At 37.4% G+C, this 17548-nt stretch overlaps 1 protein-coding gene across 23 annotated transcripts in view; it reads right to left on the bottom strand.

Moving 5' to 3' along the window:
- Nlgn1 (neuroligin 1) overlaps positions 1 to 17548 on the bottom strand; it is a 925330-nt gene that overhangs the window by 717675 nt on the left and 190107 nt on the right. For 11 of the 23 annotated variants that reach the window (XM_039101572.2, XM_039101573.2, XM_063281159.1 and 8 more), the window contains 2 exons: positions 6632 to 7438; positions 6130 to 6189 (listed from right to left, as the gene is read on the bottom strand). In XM_039101572.2, coding sequence (XP_038957500.1) covers positions 6130 to 6189; positions 6632 to 7124 — 553 coding nt within the window. In that variant the 5' untranslated portion in view covers positions 7125 to 7438. Of the gene's footprint in view, positions 1 to 6129; positions 6190 to 6631; positions 7439 to 8499; positions 8666 to 17548 lie in introns of those variants that run through there. The other 12 variants (XM_063281164.1, XM_063281162.1, XM_063281158.1 and 9 more) reach the window with 2 other exon arrangements.

Consider the following 17548-nt stretch of genomic DNA (forward strand, 5'->3'; position numbering starts at 1 on the left):
AATCTCTGGACAAGATATTTGGCCTCTGCTGTTCTCCATTGGGATTAAAAAAAAAATAGTCACAGCATTGTGGTAATATTGAATAAATGAGTAAGGCCAAAAGTCTATATGGTGGGACCATCTTGGTAATGTTAATTCTCTCTGCTTTTCCCATACCATCATATGTCAATTAGAATAGAGAAAAGCCAGGAGGGAATCAATCCCATCACCACCGTTACCCATGCACTCGCACCATGTCTTTCTCCTCTACCATGTTACCTTAAATTATAAATGCATCTTTTTAGTGCAATCTTCCCAATGACACTGCTAAATCTCCCTTTTCACTGATTCAGTGATATTATTCCAGAAATTCTACAATCTTCCCTGTACATTTGAATTATTTATCTACTATTTCCAAGCAATCCTTCATTTCATCGATCTTAATCCAGTTACAAAACTACCTCTGTTTTCAAAACTCCTTAAAACAACCATTTATGCTCAAGCCCTCATGACCTCCTCCCACTCTCTTAATTTGGTGCTCACTGTAAAATAGCATCACTCCACAAAGACTCATTTGTGGACCTGATGTGCACATGTTGTGTGGATTTCCTTACATTTCTTAGCTTCAAGGCCAACAACAACAGAATCTGGATTTGCTACTTCCTAAGTTCTATGTCTTCAATGCTTCCCCTATGTCATGTGTTAAAGGCCTCTTGTTTACCAGCCTCCGGTACTGTTGGTAGGCATTGAACACTTCAGGAGGTGGGGTGTGGTAGAAGGAGGGGCCTAGTCATGAAAGAAATGCTGGCATTGTTTCTGAGCCTCCTGAGGTGTGCAGGTCATCTCTATCACACTCCTCAATGGTGTACCACTTCACCACAGCCCAAAAGCAGTGGGGCCAAGCGATCATGGATCAAAACCATTCACTCAAAATAAAATTTTCCCTAAAAGTGAATATGCAATCACTTGTTATAAGAATGGAAAGTTGACTAACACATCTGTCATCCAACATGGATTTTTGTCTCAGTCTTCAAAATCTTGGAATATTTCTGTAAATTAGACCTTGGAGGTTTTATTTCTCTATTTTATTAATATGGCTTCCTTTATTGTGACTAATAAAATAATTTGAAAAATCTCAGCATATATCCCTTTTCTAAGTATGATCCATGCCGTTGGTTAAGAACACTGGTTCCTTGATGTTTCCCTGTGGATGAGTAATGATCAACTCTAATTTACTATGGCCAAAACCAAACAGCATCTTCCAACTCTGCTAAGCCCATACAATTCCATATTCTTCCATTTTCATCTTAACTGATGGAATATGCATCACTCTATGGTGTAAGATCAGGACTTGGTCACAACCTATAAGAAATTTATCAAAAAATATGATTTTCAAAGCACAAAGAAACTACAATTTTCATTGTTCTCCTCCTGTTCTGAGTAGGTAACTCTCAGGTCTAGGTGCACTAGTAGTTTCTTTTGTTCTCTATGTGTCTCTATATTCTCTTACCACCTGCTCTCAATGCATCATCTATTCTGTCTTTTAAAATTAATTCCAAACTTCTAGAATCTCAATGCTTTTTTCCATTAACCCTCTCTCATATATGCACTCTGAACTCTTCAGGAACCATACAAGATAGATCCCTAGCTTTCAGTTAAATAGAGACAATCTTGATCCTTTTTAAAAATTGCCTTCATTCCCACATGTCCACAGAGTTTCTCCTCATTGCTCTGTTTCTTCTTTCCCCTCTTAACTTCTATTAAACTGAAGAAAAAATTTTCATTAGCTGATTCTAGGTAAGAAAACATTTTCCTGTCAACTAATGATATCTTTGAACTTAGGACAATAATCCCTATGCCTATACAGATAGCAATCAATACATATTAGTTAAATGAATGAATGATTTAGAAATATTGATCCAGAGGAAGATGATTCTGGAATATAATTCTTATTAATGTCTTGAAAAACCAACAGTGATAGGAGTCAATTCAGTCCCTATGCTAAACAGCCAACCAAATAAACCCTAAAATTGCTAAATATGCTAGTTATGTTCTTGGTTGCATCGTAGATGACCTCAAGTAAACACTGTAAGCATTATAGATGGCAAATACTTTTGAAAATCAGAAACATGCTTGAGCTGTAAGGAATTACAACAGTCATCTAAAAGATGTCTACATAATGAAAAGGAGGAGAAACGATGTAGATTCACAAAACATCACAACTAGGAAAATAAAAATCTGTATTCATCTCCAGAGAGCTATAGAAATAGCAGTCAACTTCCAGAAGAATGCAGGGTTGCATAGCCACAGAATCAGGAGCCAATCAATTTGTTTGTATAGCCTAGTCTCCTGTTCCTTCTTTATGTGTTTACTGCCTGTTATTTGACCACCTTGCTGTCTGTTAGCAAGTCTCACAAGGCAGGAACCTAGAATCACAGGGAAAACGAAGCGAGTTAAAACTACCTCTGTACAGCTTTCTAGGGGAATAGACTAGGGTGTTAGCCATAGCAGTAAAAAAAAATCCTGCATAGGATTGAACAATATTAAACTCTCTGAGAAAGCAAACAAAACTCAAAGTATTAAATAGATGACAGAATATTATCGGATGAGAGGGAGATTGATGTGAATGGGAGAGAACTGGAAACAGGAAATGAGAGAGAGCAGAATATGTAGTGGTACAAGTGTGAAAAGGGTGAAAGAAAAAAGTTTTAAAAAATCTCTAGAAAAAACAGCAACAATACAAACAACAAAAGCATTATTAGAATGGACTTTGCACATATTTTGCTAATAAGTTATTTATACTAGCTTGATCAAATTAATTGATATAAAGTCTGAATTTGTAAAAAGAAATTACTGTGAATGAATAGAATTTAAATTTTGGATATGTTTGAATATGTAAGAAAAAACATATATGAGAAAGAAGGGAAGGGAAAAAGGGGGACGTGAAGCAGATCACCAGCTCTGGAGATCAAGATCGAGTAGGCTCGTAGGCCAGTGAGGTCAGGAGTGTCCTCTGTCTCACGAGGAACGATGACAGACACATGGCAGCATGCCTGGCTTTTCTACGGTGGTTGAAGTCTGAATCTGCATCCTTGTGCTTGTGTTGCTTTACTGACTAAGCCGTGTTTCCTACAGAGTAATTTAACATAACCTAACTCTATCTAATAAATGCTATGGGCAAAAACTTTGGTATAATTTTCTCATAACATTGTTGTAATGATTAAATGGATAAACTCTAAAAACACCCAAGCCTCTCCACATGCAAAACTCCAGCTTCTATGTCACTAATGTGTCCAAGTGTTCTGCAGCAGCAACTAATTTTAATAATTGATTTTTTCTTTTCAATTTTTAAATGGACAGAACTCTGAAGGCAATGTCTAGAATATCTAGCAGGCAATTAAGATATAGCTAAAACTATCATGGGGCATATAAAAAGTTACATTAAAATGTGCAATGGATACTTGTTTTAAAACAAAAGGCAGCCCTTTGATGTTATTTTTTTAAATATATTTCTAACTTCAAATGCAGAGGAGAGTGTTGTAAAAGGTACTTTTAAAAATATAACGTGACATCTCCTGGAGGGAGAAGTTTTTTTTTCTTTTATATAGATCAAAGAAAAGAAAATGTGTTGTTTTTTGCAAAGTCATTTGAATGCGAGCTCTCTAAGAAGAGAATGCTTTGTCTGCCTCATTTATTACTAACTCACTTGATGACTACATCTTTATAATTGGCAATTAAGAAATAGTTCTGACCAAATGCAATATGCCCAGAGTCCAGGGGGATTGGCACAGGAGCCAGGCCTCTCTGCCTCTGCAATGACGCTATACATTTAAAAGACAAGAGGTAAATAATGACAGAACATTTGGACCAAGTATAACAGAACTGTTACCCAGATTCTCAATCACTGATGAAGACCTTCTACAACACTGCTCAAGAACTCATAGCCCACATGTAAGGTATATTTAATGCATTCATAAATGGTTAAGAAATTACTAGTAATTTCTTAAAACAGAATGATATTTTCTTCCTTTTCTCACTTATCATTTCTTTTTTCTATAGTTTCTTGTGGCAGGACACATAAGCACAGGATAGCCTCTGGTTTATTGTATACCCACAGCTGTATTTGAAACCTATATCTTCCCGCTCTGCCTTTAACTCCCAAGTACTGGAAAGCTAGATGCTTGACAACACATGTAGTTTTATAATTTTCTTAAATTGACTAGAACAAACCTTCCATTGTAGAAAGTAAATATAAAACTAAAAGTTTAGCGAAACTTTTCATTACTTCATTAAGAGTCAGATGTAAATGTTTTGTATTTCAGATGTAGAAATTTTGTATTTCTATAACATACTAGTTGTATAGAATATTACACTTAAATTATTAGTTATTCAGACTTAGGGTAATAAATAATCAACGAAAAAGGAGCAAGTCTTCTTTAATTATAAGATATGTTAAGTTCCTTAACAAAAGGATTGTTAAATAGTGCTTAATTAGTACTGCGGAATAGCAGCACACAGTCAGTGGGCATCTGTAGACATTGTCCCAATCTAATTATAAATTAGCTCAAAGGTTGCCAAAGTAAACAGGCTAGCCTACAGAACCCTTTGCCAATCCTCTGATAAGCACATAGAACCAACAAACCAAGGAATAGAGGAAAAGAATTTACTACTGAGCTTGTTTTTCTCGATGTAGTCCTATGAGAAGAAAGGTCATTTTCTTGCTTACTATCTTACCTTTAGGAGCCCTTATCTTTTTCCTTAATCACACTTATCTTTATGCATTATGCTCTATTTATGCATTCTTCAACAGCATCTTTATTTATGACTTTGTGAATCAACAGCGTTGTGATAGGAGGCGAAAGCCACTTAGCTAATTACACATGCTTGATATTCTGCATAATGATAACCTCTGCAGCATTATGCATTAGTTGAAGGGATGCAAATCACTGCTGCTATTCTCATTTGAAAATGAAGAGAAGACTTTTCTTTAGTTGTTTAGAAACACTCTGTTTCCTCCACATATCTTCTTAGGCATACTATGTGCTGAACCAAACTATGGCCTTGAAGTTTTTAAAACTAAAGGCCAAGCTCTCTGCCACCCAAGCAACTTAAAGCAAAGACTTTTGATGGAACGTTGACAGTTTTGTTAAGCTAAGTGTCTTCCCTATAACACAATCCCATAAAGCAGAGTCATTTAGACACTCCCTTCCGCACAAAGATACCATAATGAAGTCTGACCCGCGCAGAGAGGAGATGGGATATACAACACTGGAATATTAATATGACTTCTGTAGGAAGATTGAAATTTCTATCAAGTTGTGAATAAGGTCAAAATAACACTTAGAAGATTTACTGCCATAGAAAATCATACACTCCTATGAGTGATTTACTGACTGTTAAATAAAAATGGAGTGTGGACATGCTGCATTTCAATGCGAGCTTGCAGCTGTCAGTGTCTACATTTGCTCAATCTGGCTGGAGGATGATTTGAAGGTTGATTTAATTGTAGCTTCTGAATCATGTTCTTCCCCATGTTTTAAATTGTTTAACATAAATATACAAATGCTAAAGACATTTGAAGACTGTAAATATTTTACATAAAGAACAAAATATCTAATTTTCTTCTAGAAGTGTAACTAAAAATAAAAACGACTATTGCAGGGGGAAAATAAATCACCATTACCTAATAATAGTAACTGTCCTGTAGCTGTAGCCAATTTACCCTTATGGTTGGAAAGTTCAAAAGGTGTGTGGGAGAATCTAAGAAGATCCCAACAGAAAATAAAGATTTTGACTGAACTGATTATTTTGAAAAAGGTCACACAGTTCTACGCGTTCAGGAACAGTACAGGGACCAAAGCTGGCCAGCTGTGAAGGCAGTGCTGTTTGGCTTCCTTAGGCCGCATAAGAGTGAGGTATCTTTTTCGTTATGAGCAAAGTCTCAGCAAAAATCACATTCAGAGGGTCACCGCCCATAGGAGAACACAAGTGCCAGCAAGGAGCTTCCTGTATTGTCTGCTCAGCTTGTACTGGCTCTCCTGACCAGTCACCTAACACTCACTCCCCAGCATCAGCAAGGCATCCTTTGGGAGAGTATCCTTCTTCCTCTGTAAACTTATATATCGTTTTTATTTTCACTTTCATACATACCTCCTTTTCTACATATTTTCTTGCCGGGTTTTCTGGCACATTCCTTGGATATTCTTTTTACTGAAAAATGAATAGAAGACTAGAAAATAACATGGCGCTCTATCACAGACCGCCGGAACATGCAACACCACTATCTAACTTAGTACACTCCTGCTTTTACTGAGTGCCAAAGAGCCCCAATTCGTTGAGCCTGCACATGCAATGAGGAAACGTTGATGCATCTTCTCAGGAGTCATTTGGTAGGAAATGGAAATTAGGAGCCCATTTCTACCTAAGTATACGTGCTGTGGAGGAAAGAAAATGAGTAGGCACAGTGGAAAAATAAGAACAGATACACTGACACACAAAAACATAAAAGAGCAGCATGCAAGCATGTAAAATATGTCTACATGCCAACAGGAAAAGCCATGCATACTACCAGTACACATAAATTAATATTGTTAGAACTTAGAATAGAAAATAAATACACAAATCTCCCTGTGTGTTCCTGCAATGGACTCACCATCTTCAGTTGGGACATAGATGTTTAAGTATAGACAGTCTTCACTCTGGTCTTGCACATATGAGGAAACCACATCCAAGTTATTAGTGAACCACACAGGAAGCATAACTTCAGGCAATCTGCCATCAATGATATTCTGGGGACATACAGGAGCAAACTGAGTGGCATTCCGGATATCAGACCAGGGAGATGGTGGTTCTGGAGGCTGAAATCGATGTTCTCCTGTTGGTGGAGCAGCATATGGAACCCCAAGAAACTGAATGACAGGCCCCAAAATTTCATTATTGAGTTCTTTCTTAATTCCCCTTATTTTGCCAAAGTTAGTAGTAACCAATGGGTCTACATCATCCAACTTTTGAGAGAGTACGTGGAAAGTCTGTAGCAAACATCCCAACAAGCAGAGAGTCAACGGGGCACCCGATCCCCTGTGGACCACACATGCCATCATGGCTCTCCAAACATAATTTGGCCACATGCATCTGGGAAGTGCCATGGTCCCACATTAGTTGTCTATCTGGTACAGTGAGGCAAAAATATTTGTATCCGCTGGAGAAAGATGGAATGGTGGTAGAATGCAGCTCCAGTTTCTCAGATAGGAACTTGTTAAGGAAAGCTGAAAACACTCTTCATGCAGCAAGTAGCTCCCATTGATTTCACACAGACTGATGCCGGATCTTCAATCATCACTATTCATCAGAACATCTCCTATTGACCATTCTGTTTCCCATAGCAGCAATGTGGTGAGAGTGGCCATTGATGTAGATTTCCCTCGTATAAATCAAATCCAGTTAGCTGTGGGTCTATCTCCTAGAGAGAACAAAATGAAAATAGATCATTAGCAAGACCAAGTTAACAGACAAAGTGATAACTAGATGCTTTACAAAGGACAGAAACATATTAAGGATGGTGAGAGTCGGGTAAGTTGAACGCCACCAACAGAAAGTCATGGCTTGCTGTAAAGCCACAGGGAGAATAGTGACTAATAGGTTATGGAGCCGGCTGACTTTGTGTATACTGACATAGAAACAGGCTTTGTCATATACACAGTTTCGAAGCATTGTATACTACAATGTCTTTTCAACACTGCCAGCTATATGTGAAAATTTCACGTTTATTGATAATTTAATAATATCAAGTAACAGAGAACCAATAACTAACCTACCCTGAATCAAGACCCCATAAGCAGACCCCATGGACTCCTGTTTTGAAAATTGTCAGTATGTGAACAGAAGATCAAGTTGTTAGAATGATTATATGTGTTGAAAAATAAATAAAAAGGAAGCATCCAATCGAATATTTATAAATGACACAGAACAAATGTATTTAGATCCTACCTCCTTATGAGTTCCGGTTCCTTTCCATTTTTCACGTTTTACAGGATATAGCATTTACAGAATGCTACTTTAAACTTAACGTCGGGAATTTAGTAGAGAATGTGCCGTGATAGAGCACATGCAAAAGAGAAAGAAACTGGCATCTTTTTTTTTATAGACCAAAGTTATCCCCCCCCAGTCTAACTATATGTTTCAGCTCACAATGAATTTACAATGTGTAAATAAATTTTTGAGTCAAAGTCAATATGTTTTAAATTACAAATTTTGTTCTCACTGACTGTGAGAGATCAAAGGAAGAATAAAAAAAAAGAAGCAGGGTAATTTAAAAGAACAATCACACCTAATTGTGACATCTTGCATATTAACACTCATCAAACATCTCATGCTGTTTACTCAGTGCAATTGAAAATGCATCCACACAAGCAGTGATACTCAGAGAAATGCAATCCGCAGGCTCATCTTGCACCCACTGTCAGAGCATGCAGCTCAGCAAACTTGTCCTTTTTTGCTCAAGCCACCTTTGAAAGTGCTTACTTTGGAAATAATAGTGTTGATTTGTATTAGAGATGGTTCTATCCTGTCATAGTAGAGGAAGATTCCTGGGGAAGTGCTGGTCTGGCAGCCATACTGCCTGACTTTGTGTCATTTTAAAGGAGGCTGTAAAACTATTTAGGGCAGTAGGAGATTTGTATGTCAGACCGATGCTCCTTTGCTTCTGAAAATCCACCACTGGAGAAAATAAGAAGATAAATGTCTTTCTTCAAGGGTATTCCAGTCTGTGTTAATTCTCATACTTTGACTGTGAAAGCACATTAACAAACAAAAGGTGAGCTTAGACCCTTCCTCCACAAGCCCCAGAATTCCTGCATTGACAGAAGATTTAGCAACAGAAGCTCTTGCCTGCAAAGAGTGTATTACAGCAATGTGTGCACTGAATCATGTCGGTAAAGAGTTCATTTTGCCTTTGCCCATGTTTGCTTTGAATCATGGGGGCCACAGTGAGACTGAGTCCTATTTTCCTTGTGCGGTTAAGAGTTACGATTCTGACACATAAAGAAAAAAAAACCAAACAAAAAAACACGGGAGGCCTGGAACTACTCTGAATTAACCGTTTTCCTCAGCGTCATTTTCAATTACAGCGATTCCTAGACATTCTTCTTCATGAGATTGGTATCTCATTAATAGTCTAAGATGGTCGTTTGGTTATTAACAAAATAACACTCCCCTTTGGACTTACAAGCCTTTGCCTTCCATAATTGTGTTAAGATAAAACTGACTCCAGGTTTTCATTGATATGCTGTTTTAGTAGAATATTGGAAGATTCAGAAATCTGCATAGCATAGAGAATTTTCTAATTTTCCTGAATTTTTTTCTGGTGGTTACCAAAATATCCCATGTTGTATGTGTGTAATTATGGAGAAATATAGTGTTTATCTAAAATTATTTTGTAGACCTAAGTATTCTAATAATCTATTAGGTCAGTTAATGTTGAAAAAAAAAACAAAGCTTGTTTGTCTTAATGAAAGCTTTGAAAGTAATATGCTTTTAAAAGATACAAATTTTCAAGTTTTTTTCCATTATTAATGTTTCTTAAGTAGATATCAAGCTCTTAATCCTGTGAAAATGGGATCAACTCACAGACAGTTGAGGTTCCAAAGGTTAAATATGTTGGCCACCATCTCTGAAGAGCCAGAGTTCACAGCCATCTGACGTAAAAGCTATCCCCCTGACCGTTTCTTCTGTACTAGTTTCAATTTATAATTATTTATGGAAAGTCATTGTGGGGCTATAAAGCTGGCACAGTAGGTAAAGTGCATGCCATGCAAATATTAGGAGCCAAGTTTGTAGACACAGTGCTCTCACCCCTTGCAGACTGGCATGCCCTGTACTCTCAGGACGGAGGAGTAGAGACAAGAGAGTCCCCGGGGCTCGCTGGCTAGCGAGGCTACCTGAGTGGATTACCTTAGGTTCAGTGAGATACTCTGTCTCAAAAATAAAGTAGAAGGCATAGGAGGAAGATGCCAACATCGACTTCTAACCTCTGGCCTCCATATACTCACAGACACACTCAGACACACAGACAGACAGACAAACAGACAGACAGGAAGACACACACACACACACACACAAATAAAATTCTACATGATCCCATAGTATTTGAGCTTCAATTATCAAAATGGTTCTGGTGTTGCAGATTCCTTTAAAATATGAGGTCTAATGAATACTCTAACAACTTCACAGAAACTATTTTTATTTTGTTCAGCTTATCCTTACTGGAAGTCTAGTTTATTTTATGTGGCATTCTATTTTTAATCAATTTTACTTTACATTAAATACAATGATACCCTTGATTATGCAAAGTTGTGATGATCATTTTATGAAAATGCCTCTTTTATTCAGAGAGACTGGAACTTTATATGTACCTCACAGCCAAGTTACTGATGCACCTTGAGGTCAGTTGACCTGAGACCCTTCTGAGTATTCAGCCTAATAGTCTAGTCTGCCTTTGAGAACAGTGGAACAGACACGTTTCTGTGCCATAAATTTCCATGTAACCAACTTTTACTCTCTAAGCTAATGCATACCTTTAAACTTTTTTTTTCTTTTTCTTTTTTTCGGAGCTGGGGACCGAACCCAGGGCCTTGCGCTTGCTAGACAAGCGCTCTACCACTGAGCTAAATCCCCAACCCCCATACCTTTAATCTTGAGTCATGCATTCATCTATACTCCTGATCCAAGGAGAGAGAGAGAGAGAGAGAGAGAGAGAGAGAGAGAGAGAGAGTTATAGTGAGAATAAAAAGTAGGTTGAAAAAGGTCTTATGCAACAAATATTTGCCACAAAAGTTGGAAACTGCCTATGATATTGCTTCATAAATGGTCAGTTTGCTGTAACTTCCTGTAAACTGTTAATATCCTATAAAGTATTCCTTACTCCTTCCCCTGTGTGATGTTTTCTGTGCTGTTCATAATTCTAAACCAAAGCCCTATGTTAGGAACAAGACAACCACAGGTAATAGAAACATGTCAGATATATACCACAAATAGGCTACAGACAAGCCAGAACCCTCAAAGACCGATGGAAGATTCAAACTTGTGCTTGTTTTTGGTGGACTTAAACAAAAGAGAATCTGGATTTTCTTTCCTTAATGCAACACCAACACAATTTGGTGCCTCTGAGACTGTCTTCAGTATGTTTACTGCTACATACACAGTCATGTTGAAATAAAAATGTGTATGAGGACATGATCCTGTATTGTGGTGATCTATGCAAAGTGTCCCCATAGGCTCTTTTTTCAGACTCTTGGTTAGGGGACTTGCTGTCTCAGAGATTTTATCCAGATGCAGCCTTCTTTGCATAAGTGTGGGGCTGAGGGTGGACTTTGGCAGTTTATAGATTCACACAACTTCTAGTTCAAGCTCTCTGTTTTAGAAGATGCGATAGCACAGCTTGTTGCCTGGTCTACCTGCTGCTGTGTCTCTTCTGCTATAATGGGTTCACCTCTAAATCGGTAAGCCTTAAGTAAACATTTTTTTATTACTTGCTTCTGGTCATCACATTTTATCACAGCAACAGAAAATAACTAATGTGTTTATCAACAACAATAAGAAACCATTCAAATTAATGAAAGACCAAATGTGCACAAAGGAATATAAATGAATCATAAAGAAGTCAGAAATCGAATTTCTATACAACCATGAAGATAAAAGATCTAAAGTATCAGTGTAGACAGATATTACGATTTTTTAAATTGAATTTCAAATGAATAGGAAAAGTAAACCATTATCTGAAGAAGTTAAAAATTAAAAGCAACACTATTTCTTACTAATAAATGTCTCAATACACGGTCACAGGTGAGTTCTCAACACCAAATAATAGGAAGAATGAATGTACTTAATTCTAGTAATTAATTAATTGAAACCTAAAATGGAGAGCCTATGGTGAGACTTCAAAAGGCCAACAATTAATTACAATAAATTTGACAAATTCTGAGTATCTAATAGTGTTAACTAATGCTCACATATATGGAAAGTTCATGATGCATTCGCTATATTTTCATATATATATATATATATATATATATATATATATATATATATGAAAATGTCCTGATGTAGCAAATTGTCAAACACAGTGAATGTACACAATGAGATTTAAAACAAAATGACTCTTAGACCAGACAAGTGCCATATTATGAGGAGATTAGTCTCTCAGTCCAAGAGAGACTAAGTTTCTGCAATTCACTGCTAGGTGGTCCTTGCTCATAACATTTTCTATTATTTCTCTCCCTAAGTTGAGGCATGGATGGCTTCAATAAGGTGATATAAAAATTATAAACAGTATTCAAGAAAGCATCCTAAATACAATAGAGCATGCAGCCTTCATTGTTCACTAAAAGAGTTGCTTTCTCCACTATATAATTTCTCGGTGGCCCATGTCAGAAACAAACTAAAAGTATTAAAGGCAGTGGAGAATAATTATACCCATACAATATTTCATCCACTAAACAAACACTTATTAAGAACTCACAATGCACAAGTTAATGTACTAAATGCTACAGAAAATTTAAGAAGTATGCTAATTGGTTCCAAGTAGAATTTGATATTATAAAGAATTAAGTAACATTACAGTTCTGATACAGGTTCTTATGTGATAGATGAGCAGAGAGATGGTTCCGTGGGTAAAGGATTTTACTGTTGATCTTAATAATCTATGTTTGATCCCAGGGACACACATATTAGAAGAATTTAACTGACTTCTGTAAGTCGTTCTGTAACTTCACATGCACACAATAAGTAAATGTAAATAAGACAGAAAAAGCAATCCAGCATCAACAAACTGCTATCATTACATAGACTCCTGTCTTTTCGAATAGCAGTATCATTTATAATTTACTTTGCCTTTTTAAAGTCTTTGTCTCTTTTTGTTTTATTATGTACCAAGTTTCCTCTATGGAATATATATATATATATATATATATATATATTCCTCTGTATGTAGCTAAATATCGGTTGCTCTGGATTGTCTAGAGGCTTACTACTAGAGCCTTGTACAGTCTGATGGAGTGATGGGAACATTTAGCCAAGACTATGTCATACATAGGAGATTCTGTAGTTTTTTGGGTGCCTATGTATACAAAGTCATGATTATCACTTACTTGGTAAGCACAAACACATTGCTAGTATACATGAAGATAGATATGTGTAGATATGTGAACTCTCATATATATTCATATATTTCATAAATTTGTGATTATATTCTTGAACTGTTGAAATGGCCTATTCTAGTTGATTCTATTTCAGTCTACACAAAAATAAAACAAGGTTCATAAGTGTCAAATTCCTAAAGCCAGGCCAATAGGTATAAGAGTAACCATTTGAAATCTTTCCAACTGATCTCAAAACAGAATTGCTTGCTCTAAGGCTGTGTTCACTACCACCTCTACCCATCTATCAAGCTGGATAAAGAATACACAGCCGAGTACTGTTTGACTCCTTGGAAACATGCTTATTGCCCACCTCAAACTCTGTGTTCTTTTGCTGGTGTCTGTAGAATCATATTGTGACTTTTGATTTTAGTTTTCTGAAAAGTGTTATTGAAAAGTAAATATTCAAACATAGAGATCAGAAATAAGAGGATCAATTAAATTAACCAAATACAAATATTGATTATTATATATAAGTTGGACTGAAACAATCTGTCAAGCACACTTAGTAAAAATAAATGATAACCCAATTAATAATTTAATGAATTTAATAATAAGTGTTTCAGACCAAATTAACCTACATGGCAGGCAGGCATCTTCATGACTAGCTCACTGTGAGTGAAGCACATTATCAGTAGACCTTGGCTTCATGTTTTCCATTAATGCTTTCCAAAACACAAGGGTACCAAATATGAGCCAATGGTGGAGGAACACAATAACTATAACCCTAGTATAAATATCTTCATAATTATATCTGCATAATTCATTTCATTTTCTTCTTTTGTGTGCTGTGTTCTTTACCTGGAATAAAGGTGTTCAGTGAGCATAGCCAAGTTCTTTTATTAACCAAATTTTTGAATTGGATATTTTATTTATTTATATTTCAAATGTTATAACCCCTTTCCTGGTATTCACCAAATATTTAAAGAAAGTAGAGAGTAACTATTTCCCAGAGTAAATCCTTAACAGCAGGATTAATGAGATGGTCTAGCAGTTACTTGACATGAAGAGAAGAGACAGGTCTGCCTCTAGTTCGTGGCCTGTGAGACCTCATGATCATAAGACATTGAGAAGAACCCATCAAGGATGGATATAAAAGGACCCCCGGTGGAGAAGAGGTTCCAGTGAAATCAATAACAATGTTTCATGGCTGCCACAGGGCGCATGCTCCTTGGGGTCAGTTCAGATTCTCAGGAAGGTGAACGTGGAATGCTGAGAGTTCTTTCTCACACTCAAAGCTGCAATAGAAACTAGTAGAAGAAGGAATCCGTTGGTATGCCCTTGCCTCCCAGTGGGGCTGTCCTAATGGAGTGTCCCAACAAACTTTATGGAGATAATCTTCTCTCTCAAAACAATGATTGGCCCCACCAACACAGAAAACCCAACATGGGACAAAAGTGGGCGAAATAGCCCTCCTGTCAAGAGGTGACACTTTACATTGTCCAGAATCCAGGGGATGAGCACTAGATATGGTAGCAAGGCAAGCTGGAGCTAAATTATGTGAGCTCTTTACTAGAACACTAAACTGTTTAGATTTTATTTAGATTTCATCAAAGTGGTGAAAATCCATTGTATTATAATTTCTCCCAGGGGAGGGATATTATCAACTTTGCTCACAGAATTCTAAATGAGCGGGCTTGTGGGAAGGGATGTCCAAAGTGAATTGTTTAGGTCCCACATCAAGACAATTATATGTGAAATGGAAAGCGAACGTTTTTGATATAGAAAGCTGGGGATCCATCCCACATACAGCCATCAAACCTAGACACTATTGCACATGCCAAGAAGTGCATGCTGACAGAAGACTGATATAGCTGTCTCCTGAGAGACTCTGCTAAAGCCTGACAGTTACAGAGGTGGATGCTCACAGCCAACCATTGACTGAGAATGGAATTCTCAATTGAGGAGTTAGAGAAAGGACTGAAGGAGCTAAAGGGGTTTGCAACCCCATAGGAAGAACAACAGTATCAAAACCGGATCCCTCGATGCTCCTAGGGACTAAACCACCATCCAAAGAGTACACAGGGTTGGACCTATGTCTCCAGTCACATATGTAGCAGAGGATGGCCTTGTTGTTCATCCATGGAAAGAGAGGCCCTTGGTCCTGTCAAGGCTTGATGCCTCAGTGTAGGGGAATGACATGGCAGGGAGGCATGAGGGAGTGGGTGAGAGGGTAGGGGAGCAGCCTCATAGAAACAGGGGGTGGAGGGATGAGATAGGGTGTTTCTGGAGGAGAAACTGGGAAAGGGGATAACATTGGAAATGTAAATTAATATTCAATTAAAAAATAGCTTTGTAAATAAAAAAGAAAACTAGAATAAAATTAAAGCAAGCTTTACTACTATGCATATTTGATTTAAACCCAGCATCTCCACAGGGTCACTGAAACATAAACATTGAGTTGTCCTTTGGAAGGCACAGGTGGTAGTGTCTTCCATTTGTGACTATTGTTCATTGTCAGTGTATGCTAATGCATCAGAACTTATGACATTGGTTAACATTATTTGTCTTTTATCAAGTTACAGTTAAAGCAGACTTTGCCTAAAGGACTTCTGGGCAAATCTATCACGTAAGATAAATAGAGATGTAAAGAAATAATAGTAATCACATCATAATTAAAGAACAATCTCATCAAATAAAACTTTCCCTTTTACTACAAGATCATTTCTAGCTACATAAAAAGATCAAAATCAAGAAATCTCTAGTTACACATAATAACAAATGAGAAAAAGTTAAAGACATCAGTTATATAACCTCATCCATCTCATTCATCCCATTAGCTGTGCTGTCTGCCCTAAGAATCCATGTACCTTGAATATTGAAAAGTGCTGCCATCATCGATTTAAAAGCCTTTAAAGCATATTGGGTTTGTCTTCCTTATGCAGGTATTTCCAGTAGTGTGTATTCCTGGTCTGGTGATATACACATTTATGGGGGGCAGATGTATATGTTTATACATCTGAGAGTTTGCTTCTCCAAGTATAAATTGAATCATCACAAAGCTTTGACAACCACAACCTTGAATAGATGGGTTGGGGAGTGGGAAGGACCAAGTTTCCTTTCATATTAGGTGAGAACTCTCAGCAGGGTCCATCCAGAATTCTGTAAAGCCGTTTAGTATGGTGCCAGATCAAGAAACAACTTCTGAACCTTGCTCAATACATACATACACACATACATACATACATACATACATACATACATACATACATACATACACACCAGTTAGTCCCCACACTAGACTTATAAGCGAAGTATCCTTATTTGAAATGACTGAAAAGGAAAAAAGATGCTTTAATTAGCTAGATATCATGTGGAAGGCCCAAAATGCAAGGAAATGTGGATCGAAGGTACAAGCACAGGACTGCCCAACTCCAACATATGTCTAAATGGGTTTGATACAGAGCGCTCAGCTGTGCACCCCAGTGAGACCAATTCAGTGCAGCCATATGCTCACTGCGGCTGAGTATTTGAGGAGTGTGGAGCACATGAGACACCAACAGGAAGGAAACAGAAAAAGCTGGGGACTGACATGCTGGGGTTAATTAATAGGCATAATCATGAGCGGCTACAAACAGTGTGGTGTTGGAACCTTATCCAGAAACAATTTATAGCTGGTGGCAAAAGGAGATGGTGAAGTGAGGCCTGTGGCCATGGAATTAAGAATGCTAGAGTTTCAAGGAGCAACGATGACAAGGAAAGGTAAGTCTAGTGTGATATTGCCTGTATCAGAGGGTGAAGGGAGATGATACCACAAGCCTTTAAGGGTGAAAATTAGTAGTACATTAGAATTCAGGGGTTAAAAATGGTATTTTCTGAGATGTGATTATGGAACCTCAAGACACTCATTGCACACAAGCCTGGAGAATGCTGGGCCAATGCTGTGGCCATTTGAATGCCAGATGGGGATGGTGTCACACTCTTATAAGTCCAGCTTTGGGGGAAGGGAGTAGGAGCTTTAAGAATTCAAAGTCACTCCTGAGTACATAGTGAGTCTTAGGAGAGTCTGTTCTACGTTAGACCTTGAGGATGAGTATGACAATGACATGGGAACAAATGTGTTTTCCATGAGTACTTTAAGTATGGATCCCAATATATTATGTCATTTAATTTACCTGTGCACCATGAGGTAGAGATCATTACTATCTCTTTGTAACATATTGTTAAATACAAGTCAGAAGCAAAACCACTGGAACAGTCGCCAACAAGACAAGAGCAGAATGAACCTGAAGCCTAAGAAGGAGACATGGTGAGAAGGTTAATGGACTCATTTACTCCATCTTCGTCTCACTCAGAGCTTCCTTCCAGGAGGAAGAGTAGGCTGGCAAGCTTCACTAAAGTCGTGGAGTGATCTTCTTTCTCCTTTCTCTGCAGAGAAG

Source organism: Rattus norvegicus, chromosome 2 (genome assembly GCF_036323735.1).
Source record: "Rattus norvegicus strain BN/NHsdMcwi chromosome 2, GRCr8, whole genome shotgun sequence".
Taxonomy (NCBI): domain Eukaryota; kingdom Metazoa; phylum Chordata; class Mammalia; order Rodentia; family Muridae; genus Rattus; species Rattus norvegicus.